Source organism: Protopterus annectens, chromosome 16.part0 (assembly GCF_019279795.1).
Source record: "Protopterus annectens isolate FY-2018-M chromosome 16.part0, PAN1.0, whole genome shotgun sequence".
In the NCBI taxonomy this organism is placed as follows: Eukaryota; Metazoa; Chordata; order Ceratodontiformes; family Protopteridae; genus Protopterus; species Protopterus annectens.
Genome location: NC_056750.1, coordinates 632,346,974 through 632,361,328, shown reverse-complemented (window position 1 = coordinate 632,361,328; position 14,355 = coordinate 632,346,974). Strand labels below are relative to the sequence as shown.

Genomic DNA, 14,355 nt, shown 5'->3' with positions numbered 1-14,355 from the left:
GTTGCAGGCCCAAAAACATTTTCCCAATTAACTCACCCTTTACCCGTCGTACCTCCACAGTTTGCTGTCCACCTGAGGAAAAAATTTCCAAAGTCTACTTTGGGTTTGCCTTTTTATACATTGGTACCATTGCAAAGGTACATAGGAATTTATACTGTCAAAGTCTGACATGTTGTGCTATACTGTGTTCTCTTGGGTATATAATGTCTACAAAGGCTGGCTATGCAACAGTAGACCAGTAGATATCTTCACTGAGTTGTCATTGCATCAGAAATACAAATTTGGAATATTTGAACAGAATTTTCTTTCCATTTGTAACTCATCCTGGTTGAGATGCTACTGTCTAAAGCAGCTAAAAGTGAAGACAAGACACATTAGTGTTGAGCTGCAATGAAATCTCTGAGTAGAATAACAGTTTAAGTGCATTTTATAGCTGACCATCCTTACGTCACATCCCGAAAAAGTTACTGTGAAGTATTAAGGGTTCATAGAGTTTCAGTGTAATCATCTGACATTTTGCATTGTCCTCTGATTCTGTTCAGGATGCAGTATTTGCACAGAATATATATTTGTTGAGTTTGTAGGTGTATGTTTCATGAATAAGTCATTTGTGTTATTGGAATTACAAGTGCCCCCCCCCAATGTTTTGATCTGCATGCTGTAAAGTATACCGCATGCATGTCTTCTCTTCTGGAATCACCATTTAAGCTCATTGTGTGGCTGAGAATCATGACTGAGAAAATATTTTTATGCTTTCAGATACATGGTCTTGTATCGCTGGTTGCTTCCAGCAGAATTATATACCAGTTTAGCTAGTCTGCTCTCTGGCAAACTTAGCATTTATCTGAATCTTGTCATTAGTGTGCTGTTACGGAATGAGAAGAAAAGTAAGTATTTTCCAGAAATGATATTTTGTGCTGTTATATGTTCTAGTAAACTATAAATGTGCACTTCATTTTAAAATAAAAGTTGTGCAGAGCTCTTCTGAGCATTTTGTATTGTCATGTTTCTTGTGCCTTTGGCGCATAAACAAATAAAGCCTTCCCCTTCTTGTGTTCATATAATGAGAGGATAGACCCCCAAAGAGCCCTAAGAACAACGATTGTCTTTGTGTGGTTTGTGAGAGACAATTTTACATCATCCGCTTCTAATTGATACATTCTTTAGTGGTAATTCACATGTGTTCATATTCTGGTAAAATTTGCTTTATTAAATACAAACAGTTTTGCATTTAGAGCACAAAAGATGAGTAATTCACGATGACTTAAGAAGGATGGGTAGGGAGGTAGGCAGAATCTGTTAACAGCAGCTGTTTTCCTTTTGGTGGCTGTGATTAAAATTCTTTGGAAAATGTCCCCTAATTCTCCCTTTGACATCCAGTGCAAAACTATTCCAGCACTCTTCCCCACCTCTGAACAGGGTTGTACAGTTTTCTGTCTTCACATCTGCTGGTTTAATTTGTCCAGGTCTTTTGGGTTTCTAATGACTGGAGTGGATCCCATTCCTATGTCAAAGTATAATTACAGTTCATGAAATTATTATTATTTCATTCTTTGATGTTAACCAAAAGTGCTCTGTGCAGGACCCACAGTGTGCCCTGACTTGACATCTTCTGCAATTCATACGGAGTTGCATGTATTGGTAGCATGTCTAAATGAAACCTATTGCTGCTACTGCTATTGGAACTGTCTGGGTATCCTGTTACTATTGGATCTGTCTGGGTATTCTCCTTCCGCACTGCCCTCATTGCTGTCTGTAGATAAGATAGTGTAATCACTGGGTGTAACAATTACAGAGATCAGTGCTACTTTTGTCTTCTTTTCATGGAATACTATGTCTGGTTTTATGGCATCTATTTTTTCAACTGTTGATAAGGGATAATCTCATGTGATATACACTTCATCATTCTCTATAGTAGTTTGTGGCTCATGTTTCCAGTGCTTCTCAGCTACTTCAGTACTGTAATGTTAGCACAATCCCCAATGTGATACTGATGGCAGTATGAAGGGAGAAATGAATGTTAAATACATCATTTTGTTCCATAAATCTCAGCGTACGTAGGAGATGGAGTCAGTGTTAGAAGAAACTGATGTATATCCACTTTATTGCAGGTATACATGATTAACTTGGTGCGGCGCACAGACAGACGAGAAAGGATGCTTTCAGCACTGTACGAGTTGGAAATACACCATACTGTGATTAATGCAGTTGATGGCAGGTAGTGTATCTGTGTATGTTGTTTGTGTATTCATCTAAAGAATGTAGATCATTTGTAGACCATAACAAATTAAAGTCTGCCAGAACAAAATAAAACAATATTAAAATTGTCAAACATCTGTATCTGCATGAAAGTGTTCCACTGTGTCCCTTCTTTCAATGGAAAATGTGTAAAGTAGAGAAGAAGACATTAGGTTTCCTTCAGTTTGGTATAGCTGGTTGTGATTTTAGTTCATTGTGTTAGACATATTTACTAGTTGTATGCAGTTCTGTTTTATTTCTGGGTTTTAAATGTAAAATATTCAAAAGCATGCATGAAAAATGTTTTCTGGCTATGACAGTGTACATGAAGAGTCACAAAGAATGAGGATTAAACCTAGCTAGCAATTGTGAGATCTACTGAATTCATGCCTAAAGTTAAGGCTGATTCTAGACAGTAGCATTTTGTGTCTAACTGTGCTGTGCATCAGGAGACAAAATAAGTAGGAGGCAGTGTCTCATCTTTGTTACTTCAATGGTAAGTGAGGTGATAACCATACTAAACAAATAAGGCATATAGAACCACCTGAAGTTATGAGAGAAAAAGCAATACAGGTCCATAGCTGGAAGGCCTCTTCTAACAGCCCTAATATAAGGGATTATGATATAGTCTTTGATTATTACCAAGTTATTATGTGCTGAAGAAATGGATGTCGAGAAATAAATGTTGAGAGTTGAATGAAGCATAACTCAAGAGGTGAGACTTGATATCTAATTCAAGAACATATAACATAGAGGATTATGATTGCATCTCCAATCATAAACAACTTCTTTTGTGTTTGAGACAAGAATGTCAAGAATTTTACCTCAAAGTGAATCTTGAGATCCATGTTGAGAACAGATTTTAACGTTTATGATTAGAGAAACTGTCATTTACAGAAAAGGTATAGGAGCAGTCAGATTGCCTGAGGATTATTTTCGGTATTGTACTTCTAGTACAAAGACTTTCATTCTGTGAAATTGTACAGAGCTAATACAGCAGAGCGAACTACCTAGTTGTTTTAGACTCTATAACCATCTGATATACTAAACTGATAGGTATATTTTTTTACACTTGATTTACATTGTACTGCATTTATATACTTGCTTCATTGTTTATTGCTGGCCTGTTATGTCTGCTTAGTTTGTTTTTCCTGCCCTCCCACCCAAATGTTGTTGTACCCTTAAACTTGGTGGCTTTGGAATTGCCCTCCCCTGCTGTAAAATTGATTTTGGTCACTCCTCCCATTCCCATCTCATTTGTACAATCAACTGAGTACAGTGAGATCATTTGGGAAAGACTTCCCATTTGCTGCTTTGATTTTGGACACTCCTCCCTATACCATCTCATCAGCTCAGTCTACTGAGTACAGAGAGTTTTTGGGAAGGCCAACCCCCTTAGTTTCTTAATCTTGAACTATCTTCTGTTTCCTCCCTCTCCACTTAATAAAAACAAAACAAAAAAATTACACTTTATTCAGCTTCTTTTACTGTAATTGTGTTCTTCCTACTTTATCACCTTATTTTTGTTTTGTGCTCTTAAGTGTTCAAGTGCTTTTATTCTGCTGCATTTAGTACTGCTTGTTAGTAGCCTGGTTAAATTTGTCTGTTATTTTAAGCATCTTAGATTTGGTTTTAGCACTTGTGCTTCAGGCCAGTTACTTTACATTCAAGAAGGTTTGTGTGGTCTGCATTCTTGTGACCTCTCTCCATAAGTTCGCCTAAGTGTTTGGAACACTATGTCTGGACAAGTCCCATCAGTTTCTACTGCCAGCCTGGTCGACGTGGGAATACTGAGACAGTATAGCAACTGTCTCATGTTCACTAACAGCCCTCTACTCCTAGCACATAATACTTCTAATTGTGAGAAATGCACGTACATCAGTAAACTGGAATCCATGCTTTCTCCCACCGCGGTCAGTACTCCTGACAAAGAGGAGATTGCCAGCACAAACACCACACCACTCACATCACATATCCAAGCACAGCACACTCACCTATATAGAGGTCCTCAATAAAAATGTACCTAAATAGCAGAGACCTCCAAAACATACTCACAAGCATTCACCACACAACACCAAACTCACCACATAGAGCAGAGAACACACCAGTGTCTCACAAACACAGCCCATAAGGCTAAACAATAAACCATCACAGCTCACAAGGCATAACAATAAACCAAACATACTAGTCCTAGGAGACTCAATTTTGAGACACACCAGTGTCCCCCACACCAGGCTCGACAAGGTGAAGGTCACGGTCAGTTGTCTGGTGCCAGAATCCGCCACATCACACACGCACTTAAGTCTCTCCATAACAAGTACAGGTATGACGCTGTCATTGTCCATGTTGGTGTGAATGATTTGAGACATAACCTCCCTGGACTATATGAAGAAAGACATGATTGAGCTCTGAGTGTGTGTGCTAGTCAGGTATGACCCTTGCCCTAAGCAGCATCCTACCCTCACCAAGAATGCTATCACAATACCAATAAAAAATAATTGACTTCAACATTTGGCTTAGTTTCTGGTGTCATTCTAAGGGGATCCATTGTCTGTCTGCCTGGGATGACATGGTTGACAGGCCTCAATGCTTTACCAGAGATGGCCTCCACATGTCACCACTGGTATTCCGGATCCTGGCCAAGTGTATCTTCCCACCTTTGTGCCTTTTTTAGGCTATGTCCCAAAGACAAATCTTCCAACATAAAAGATCGGTCAAAAAGCGAATTGAAAGTCATGCTGCTTAACGCTAGGAACCTTAACCTGAAAATGCACTCATTGGAGGCTTCCTTGCACTGGAAGATGCCGATGTCTTTGTGGTCACGGAAACCTGGTTCAGGGCTGTGGAGAGCACCCCTACCTTACCGTGCTATACCTCATTCCACACATTCAAACCCGAAAATGAGGTCAGGAAGACTGAGTGGTGGAGTCTCTATCTTCATTAAGGACAGGTACACCTCCAGTCTGGTTTGCCAGCATGACACACTGGAACTACTCCAGGTGCAACTGACAGTTGGCAAGACACCCATCCAACTTATAGCCAGCTGTAGACCCCCTCTCCATGACTCAGGACACCCACTCCTCTTACCTGGATTTACTTGATTCCATAAAGGTACCCCATAAAACTCTGATCCTTGGTGACTTTAACTACCCCCACCAAAGACTGGATGAACTATTCCTGCACTAATGCACTTACTCCAACGATTTCTTGACTTCATCACTTCTAATACAGTAGACCAGCTCATCTTATCCTTCACAAGGGGAGATAACATTCTGGACTTGGTTCTCACCGACATGGGTGACCGCTGTACTACTCCCATAGTATGTTCTTCCCTGGTGAGATCAGATCATTGGACTGTGTTGTTTGAAGTTTCTGTCCCACCCCCAGCCGTAATCAAGCTAAAAATCTTCTCAAAAGCCGACTACAACCTCTTAAGGGAGGGTATCTGTAGGTTCACCCCCCCCCATAGGATGCAGATAACTATGTTGAACAGTACGCCAGTGCAGTATACAAGCATCTGTACACCTGGATGGACTTAGCTATACCAAACAGAACTAAAGCCTGTTTGGTGGACATCCTCTCTCAACAGGCTTTACAATAAAGTGAAGAATCTGTTGTCCAAGGGCTAAAAGGGACAAATTCCAAATTAGAAAAACTCCCTCCTTAGCCTCAACATGCAAATTAGATCACTAGTGAAAACCTCCAAAGCCAATTATGAATCGAAACTAGCCTCTGAAACAATGGGAAAACACAAAGCCTTCTTCATTTACATCAGGAACCTCCATGGCAAAGCCCAGGTTTGTTCCAAATTAGTACTTAACAATATTACCTACACTGATCCTGTTGACTTACCCAACTTGCTAAAAGATAGGTTCAGTGCAAAATTCACTCCCTGTCCCCCCAAAGGCCCTTTCGACATCTCTGATACTTGTCCTGCACCTCACATCTCTGTAGAGGAAGTGTTAAAGGCCTTATCCAAGGCAAAGAACACATTTTCTATGGGACCCGATAGTATCCCAGGCTGTATTCTGCACCATCTCCAGCAAGAGCTGGCTTTGCCATTGAGCACTCTATTCAACCACAGCCTAAGTACAAGCTTCATTCCAGCAGAGTGGAGAACTGCCATTGTCATCCCCTTGTGCAAAGGTGGTGCCACTACTGACTCTGGAAACTGTTTCCCCATTAGCTTGACAAGTCTGAACTGTAAAGACATGGATTGTATTATTATGGATCTCATAAACAAGGTCATAGGCCATCTCCAGGCACTTGACCCCACACCGTTCGGATTGGTCAAGGGCAGATCTTGCCTGTTGAACCTGGTTGACCTCTTTGAGACTGTCACCAAGGCCCTGGATCAAGGAAAGCCAGTACTTGCACTTTACCTTGACTTGGCCAAGGGCTTTGACACAACCCCCCACTTGGGCATCATCGAAAAGCTAACACAACTTGGCATAAATCCCTGTCTCATCAGGTGAGTGGCCAACTGGCTCACTGAGAGGACCCTCAAGGTCAAAATAGGTGCCTCCACCTCCGATAGCAGACCTGTTACTAGTGGAGTTTCCCAGGAATCTGTCCTGGGACCCCTACTGTTTGATATCAACTTCTTGGAGGTCCAGGCAAAGACAAAAGGCCCGTGGCTGATAAGTTTGTGGACGACTATAAGTTGGGTGGTTTCATTTACTCCCCAAATGATGTTAACATATTGCAAGAGGGTCTCACAGCAACTAATGATTGGTGCCAAAGTTATGGCTTCAAGCTAAATGCAAAAAAATGTATCATACCATTCGGCAAAAACATGGCACCTACTGATTACCACATCAACGGCAACCTCCCTAAACACAAAACCTGTGGTGGGAGACCTGAGTACTCGGGTTGATGATAATCTCGCATTCGACCATCATGTAGCAGCATTGGTCAGCAAAGCCTTTTACTTGGCTCATCTCATAAGTAAAGGGATTGCATCCAGAAAAAAGGTTATTACCTCTCTATACTCCTCTCTCATTAGACCAGTAATTGAGTATAACACCCCGTTTGGTATGTGCCTGTCCAAACATCTGCAGCAACTGGAAAGGCCACAGAAATACCTCACAAAGAGAATCCGTGGACACCAACAACTGTCATATGTATACAGGCTCAAATCACTATCACTCTATTCGGTATCGTACAGGTTGCTCAGAAGTGATCTGTGTCTTGCCTACAAGGCAATCTCAGACCCTGCCCTACTAGAGATCCTCTATATCCGTAAGTCTAACTCCTCGTGCATTACCTGCTCGAAAGGCCTGTATCTAATATGCAACATAAATAAACCTGCTGTAGAGACAGGTTAGTCTCCCAGAGGCTGTTTTTGGAATAGACTTCCCATACATGTCAAACAGAGTACCTCACTGACCCTCTTCAAACGCAGCCTTGATGAGTGGCTGGGAAACCACAAATTTGTCCCAGGGGTTCCACTTGTGTCTCTCATTGATAAGGTAGACAGATGCTGATTGATGTTGCTTTTTAGGGATAAACTCTTGGCTAGGCTTGTAAGGGCCCCAGCGCCATTAGCGTAGTAACCTCCTCTGATCCTATGAAGTGTTTTACAGCTGTTAGTCATTAAACACTTAACACTGCCACAGTCTCCCTCTGACAAACGTACAGATGTTATGTGGTCCTATCTCGCCTACATTCCTTACTCATGGGTTCGGAGCCGAGAATCGGCTCCGACTCGGCCAAATTTCTCTAGCACGAAGTCTCTAATTGGCTGGGCTAACCCGGTATCCCAAGATGCACCTCGCCCTAGCCCCAGATCTCGCTTGCTCGTAGAGTTAGGACGTGGTCTCGCTTGGCTGTGGCTAAGTACCCTTTCAAATACTTTTTCTAAGTATTTTAGCAGTCTTTATTTTACAAAAGCTATTTTAATAGCTAGTTTTCTCCTTGTCTAAGTTTCATTGTGAGTGTTAGTGAGATTGGGTGTTTGTGGTATCCCTTTGTTTGGCAGGCTAGGCCCGTTTAAGTCAGAGGACCTAGTCCTCTCCTATGTTGTTTTTCTGGTGTTAAAACTGTAGTTGGATTTGTTCTTGTCTTTCCCTGCTACTCCAAGAAACGTTTGATTTACAGTTCCTTGGCCGTTAGTGGTGTTTGTTTTCCCGCCTTCCTCTTGTGTCGTTGTCTGTTGACAGTGTGCTGTTATTTTTTACCATGTCTAAAGAGCAGAAGGAGCATAAACCCTCTGGGTTTAAAAAGTGTACTAAATGTGGCTACAAAATGTCTATTACGGATGGCCATGCCATCTGTGTGTATTGTCTTGGGGCTATTCAGCTGCAGGAGTCCTGCAGTTTCTGCCACGCTTTTAGCATGAGGGTACTGCAGGAAAGAAAAAATAAACTGATTTTTTAAGGGCCTGATTAAGCCCTCTTTTGAGGAGTCCTTAGATTCTTCTTCTTCTTCCAGTCCTGAATCTAAGCCTTCCAAGGCCAAGAAGAGATCTCCGGCTCCGTCTGCTTCCTTGGAGCCCCAGGAGAAGGTTAAAATAGTGGTTGCTGCCTCCTCGGCTCCATTGTCCTCGGGGCCGCAGGAGACTGTCTCGATTATGGATACCTCCTCCTTGGCTCCATTGTCCTCGAGGCCGCAGGAGAAGGTTTCCATAGGGGATACTACCTCCTCGGCTCCATTGTCCTCGGGGCCGCAGGAGGTATCGGTGGTGCTGGAGCCAACCTTGGCTCCGATATTATTGGAGCCTATTCGGAGCCGGTCACCCAGTGTCAGGCATGTGTCTCCAGGTAGGAGATCCCGATCTCCTTCTATTTCCTCCAAATCCTCTAGGCTGTCTGATTTGGATGTGGCTAGGGTGGTCCAGAGGCTCCTGCAGTCGCCGGTGCTAGCAAAACTGTTCTCGGCTCTGACCCAGTCGGCTCCGGAGCCAGTCCCCATTGTGGTAGCTGTGATTCCTCCTCCGAGCACCCATGTGTCATCGGAGCCAGAGTGCTCCGTGCCGAGTGATGTTCTCGTGCCGGCTCCGATACCCCATGTGAGTCTATCAGAGCCGGCGTCGGCTCCAACCATGTCGGTACCATCCCCTGGTTTCGGTACTTGGGTTTCCTCACTCGGACCCGAGGGGGATACCTCGGGACTACTGTCGGTTCCGAGCCTCCCTCTCAGTGCTTCGGCTCGGTGAATCACGACTCCGGTCGTGGTCTCAGAGACGGGTCGGTCCTCTGATTCAGGGGGACATGCCTTCGAGGCCATGAGGAGCGCACTGGCCAGATCGTCGGTTACATCAGCTGGATCAGTCACTCCGTCCCCTTGCACCCCGGCTAGAGCCTCTGATGCCCCCCCTATCCTTGGATGGCGGAGCCCAAAGGTCTGGGGATACCCCCCTTGAGCGGTCCCCTACTTTCTGAGGGCCCCTCAGAGTCAGTGCCTGAGGAGCCCCCTAGTAAGAAGTTGTGCAAGAGGAAGCACATAGACTCCCAGGATGAGTCCCTCACTTCCGATACCGACGTTGAGGAGTCAGAGCGGTCCCCCAAGTCGTCCTCCGATGATGTCTCTTTCTCTGACATCCTGGAGATTTTGAGGCAGAGAGGCGACTGGCCTTCCAAGACCCCCTCTGAGGAGGAGTCAGTATTCCTCAAGGCCTTCGGAGCTCAACCCTCCGCCTCCTGGGTGTCGCCACCCTTCGACAAACTCCTGGACTTGATTTGTCGAAGGGTGTGGGAGAACCCTGATTCCGTGGAACCGGTGCCCAGACATCCAAACAAGTTTCTGTTGGCTCAAGCAAAATCCGGAAAACAAAACCACCAGTGTGTAATTTATTACACGCTGGTGGTTTTGTTTTCCGGATTTTGCTTGGTTCTACTGTTTGTCCTTTGCTGCAGTTCGTTTCTCAAGTTTCTGTTGGCTCCCCCGGGCAAAGAGTTCCTTACCAAAGGGGTTTTGGTAGATGCCTTGGTGGTGGCAACAGCCACTCAGCAGGAAGTTGCAGAGGCTTCTTCTTCAGTCCATCCTCCTAACAAGGAGTCCAGGAGTATGGACCGGTATGGGAAGCGTACGCTGTCTTTGGCGACCTTCATCTTACGGTCGTTGAATTACCTCTGTCATTTCACTCTGCTCCAAAGGGATCTCATGAAGGAGCTAGGAGATACTCTGACGGGTAACATGTCTGAGGCGGTAGCGCAGACTGTTAACGCCCAGTTGTCTACCCTAGGTTCCATTGTCAACTCGTCTATGAGGCTCATATCTTATGCAGCCGAAGGGGCGAGTAGGGCAGCTAGTTTAGGCGTAGCTCTTAGAAGGCAAGTCTGGATGCGCCTGTGTCATTTCGCGGAGGCCTTTAAGTCTTCCTTCACTGACTCCCCCTTTGATGGGTCCTCTCTCTTCGGACCCAAAGTGAAAGACACCCTCACCAGATGCGAACAGGAGGGAAAGACCCTATCTGCCGTAGGGGCCCGTTTTTCTCTCCCTTCTAGGCCTTATCCCAAGGCTCAGAGAGGAGGGAAAATGTGGTTCAGAAAGTCTCAGAGGTCCTTTCCCGCAGCTCAAGGTGAGTCCCCCTCCAGAGGCAGAGGGGGGGGGGAATTATTTTGGAAGATGCCATCCTAGAGGTAGAGGAGGCCCCCGCAACTCGGGAGACCGCGATTTCTTTCGCGGTTCTTCCTTCCAGCGTTCCTGAGGCGTTGCCCGACTGCTATTCCGGAGCCAGTCGGGGGCTGAATTTCGTTGCATCCGGAAGCCTGGGAAAGCATCACCCAGGATCGTTGGGTGCTTTGAATAGTTACTGGAGGTTACACTGTCCCCTTTACATCGACACCCCCCCAGTCAGAAGGATCCTGGATGTCCCACCCAGTCAACGGGATCAAGCAGCACTAGAAGTTGCAAAGCTGCTAGAAAAAGGAGTCATCCAACCAGTCCCCTCAGACCATGTCGGATTAGGAACTTACTCACGACTCTTTTTGGTGCCGAAAAGAACAGGGGACCTGAGACCCATTCAGGATCTCATTCGACTGAATCACTACATTCTGAAGTCCAAGTTCCGGATGGTCACACTTCAGTCCATTTTTCCACTGCTGGAGAAAGGAGTATGGATGTGCTCCATCGACCTCAAGGATGCCTACTATCACATCAAAATGGAGAAGGCATCCAGGAGTCATTTACGCTTCTGGTTAGGAGCCAGTCACTTCCAGTTTCATGCCCTGCCCTTTGGTCTCACCACAGCCCCCAGGGTGTTTACCAAGTGGTTGGCAGTAGTGACAGCTCACCTGAGACGTCTAGGATTCCAGGTGTTTCCGTATCTGGACGACTGGCTTCTCGTCGCCCCCACCAGGCATCTGCTCGTTCAAGCCAGGGAGACGACCATCTCACTTTGCCAATGTCTAGGAATTACTTTGAACTGGGAAAAGTCTGCCTTGCAGCCCTCACAGCGTGTTGTTTTTATAGGCGCAGAGCTAGACTCTATTCAAATGTGCGTCTTTCTGCTACAGGACAGGATAAGAGTGTTGCAGTCTCAGATCCATGCACTGTTGCCTCTCAGAAAAGTTCAGGCCAGGTTAGTTCTTCAGCTCTTGGGATCCATGGCCTCCACCATCATGCTGGTACCTCTGGCCAGGTTACACATACGGATCCTACAGTGGCTCCTGTCGGTTCAGTGGTCCTTTCAGAAGCTTCCTCTTTCCCACCTGATACTTCTCATGGAATGATGCAAACAGGACCTCCTCTGGTGGCTATGCTCCTTCAATCCGGACAGAGGAAGGAGCTTGATTCCTATGTCTCCAGTGGCCACGGTGACCATGGATGCCTCCCAGATGGGGTGGGGGGGCATTATCTAGGCAGGACAGTCCAAGGCACCTGGCAAGATCACGAGGTACATTTGCACATCAATGTTCTGGAGATGAGAGCGGTGTTTCTGGCGTTGCGAGCACTCCAAGACTCTCTACCTCGGGGAACGATTGCAATTCACTCGGACAACATGTCCGTAGTGTGGTACCTGAACAAGCAGGGGGGAACCAAATCTTATCCCCTCTGCAGAGAGGCCATGCGAGTGTGGCAGTGGGCAGTGTCTTCCCAACTGTTTCTGGTGGCAACGCATATTCCGGGGAAGTCCAATGTGATAGCGGACAGGCTAAGCAGAGCTATTCTGGTGCCTCACGAGTGGTCCCTGAACAACTGAGTGGCGGTTCAGATCTTCAAAAGGTGGGGTCAGCCTTGCTGCGATCTCTTTGCCAGCCCCCTCAATGCCAAATGCAGCAAGTACTTCACTCTGATGCCCCCACAGGGGGAGTCACCCAGGGACGCTCTAGCTCACGATTGGCCCCCCGGTCTGGTCTACGCTTTCCCTCCGTTTCCTCTGTTACCAAGAGTGATACAGAAAGCCATATCCTTGGAAAGCAGGATGATCCTTATTGCTCCACACTGGCCTCGACAAGTATGGTTCCATTTTCTTCAACGGTATGCACTGGATGGTCCGTCGACTCTGGACCCAGTGCCGGACCTCCTGATTCACATGTCAGGACAACTTCATCCATCCCTGCGAACTCTCAGGTTGACAGCCTGGCTGCTCCACTTCTGTCACTAGTCAGACGACATTCCTTTTCACCTGAAGTGGTGCACATCTTGTCTTCTTCTCATAAGTCTTCCACTAGGAAGATTTATTCCAGCAAATGGAGGAGATTCTCTATTTGGGCTCAGGCCCAAGGTTTGGACCCCTTCACAGCCCCAATTCCGTCAGTCTTAGATTTTTTAGCCATGTTGTTCCGTCAGGGCTCCGCGCCCGCTACCATTAAAGTACAGTTGGCTGCAATTTCCAATTTTCACACATCTTACGAGCCCTCTCTTATGGGCCACAAACTCCATAAAGCCTTTCTAAAAAGCGCTTGGTTACTTCATCCCCCTGTTTCAGAACCTATACTGCCATTGGGCCTGAACCTTGTGCTACAAGCTATGACGTCACCACCCTTTGAACCGGCTGCCACTTGTGACTTAAAGTTTTTATCTTGGAAGACGGCTTTTCTGATAGCCATTACATCGGCCAGGAGGGTATCAGAACTTCAAGCTTTGTCCATTAAACCTCAGTATTTGATCTTTCATAAGGACAGAGTTTCCCTGAGGCTTAACCCTTCCTTCCTTCTGAAGGTGTCATCCACTGTCAATCTCCATCAATCTGTTGAGCTACCAGTGTTCTTTCCGAACTTTTCCAATAAAGCAGAGTTCAGGTTTCATCAGTTGGATGTGCACAGACAACTGAGATTTTATTTGCATAGGACTAAGCATGTTAGGAAATTTGATAAACTGTTTGTGTCCTTTTCAGAAAACAGGGCAGGTTGTCCTATTTCCAAGTGCACAATTTCTAAATGGATCAAAGATTGTATTTCATTTATCTACTAATCAGCAGGCAGAACTTTACCCTTTTTCCCGTCAAGGCTTCTTCCACCAGGGCTATGTCTACATCAATAGCTTTCCATGCTAGGCTTTCCTTGGATGATATTTGTGCTGCGGCCACTTGGGCCTCTCCCAACACTTTTATTACTCGTTACAAGCCGGATGTGGCTTCTAGGGGCGGGGCTTCCTTTGGTTCCACGGTTCTCAGGAGTATCTTCCTATGAGCCTCCCAGGATAGAGGTGCTGGGGACGCTGTCCCGTGAGTAAGGAATGTAGTTATGTACTCACCATAACTATCTATGTATGTGGTCCATCTCGCATACATTCCTACGTACCCTCCCACCTGCCCCCTTCCTAGAGGATTTGGAGGAATATTAGCTCTGTGGACCCTTCAAGGTCAGTGTTTTTTTTTCCGTTATCTGGCTGGAATTTCTTCCAGTGTTGATTGAGTATGGGTTATGATTGGTATGATTGCAAACAAGATCTGGGGCTAGGGCAAGGTGCATCTTGGGATACCGGGTTAGCCCAGCCAATTAGAGACTTCATGCTAGAGAAATTTGGCCGAGTCGGAGCCGAGAACCCGTGAGCAAGGAATGTAGGCGAGATGGACCACATACATCGATAGTTATGGTGAGTACATAACTAACTGTTTCAAAAGGTGTTGGACACTTCACTTTGCCACACTTGAAGAAATGTGACACTGAGTATCTAATAGATTTAAGTGCCGATTTAACGCAGACATAGTTTTGTGGTCATCAGCACTGC

General features: G+C 45.6%; 1 protein-coding gene across 1 annotated transcript in view; it reads left to right on the top strand.

Moving 5' to 3' along the window:
* The window catches only part of LOC122790939 (probable inactive glycosyltransferase 25 family member 3), a 598,803-nt gene that overhangs the window by 223,861 nt on the left and 360,587 nt on the right, over positions 1 to 14,355 (top strand). The window contains exon 8 of the mRNA XM_044058643.1: positions 2,112 to 2,218. Within this exon, the coding sequence (XP_043914578.1) occupies positions 2,112 to 2,218 (107 nt within the window). The remainder of the gene's footprint in view (positions 1 to 2,111; positions 2,219 to 14,355) is intronic.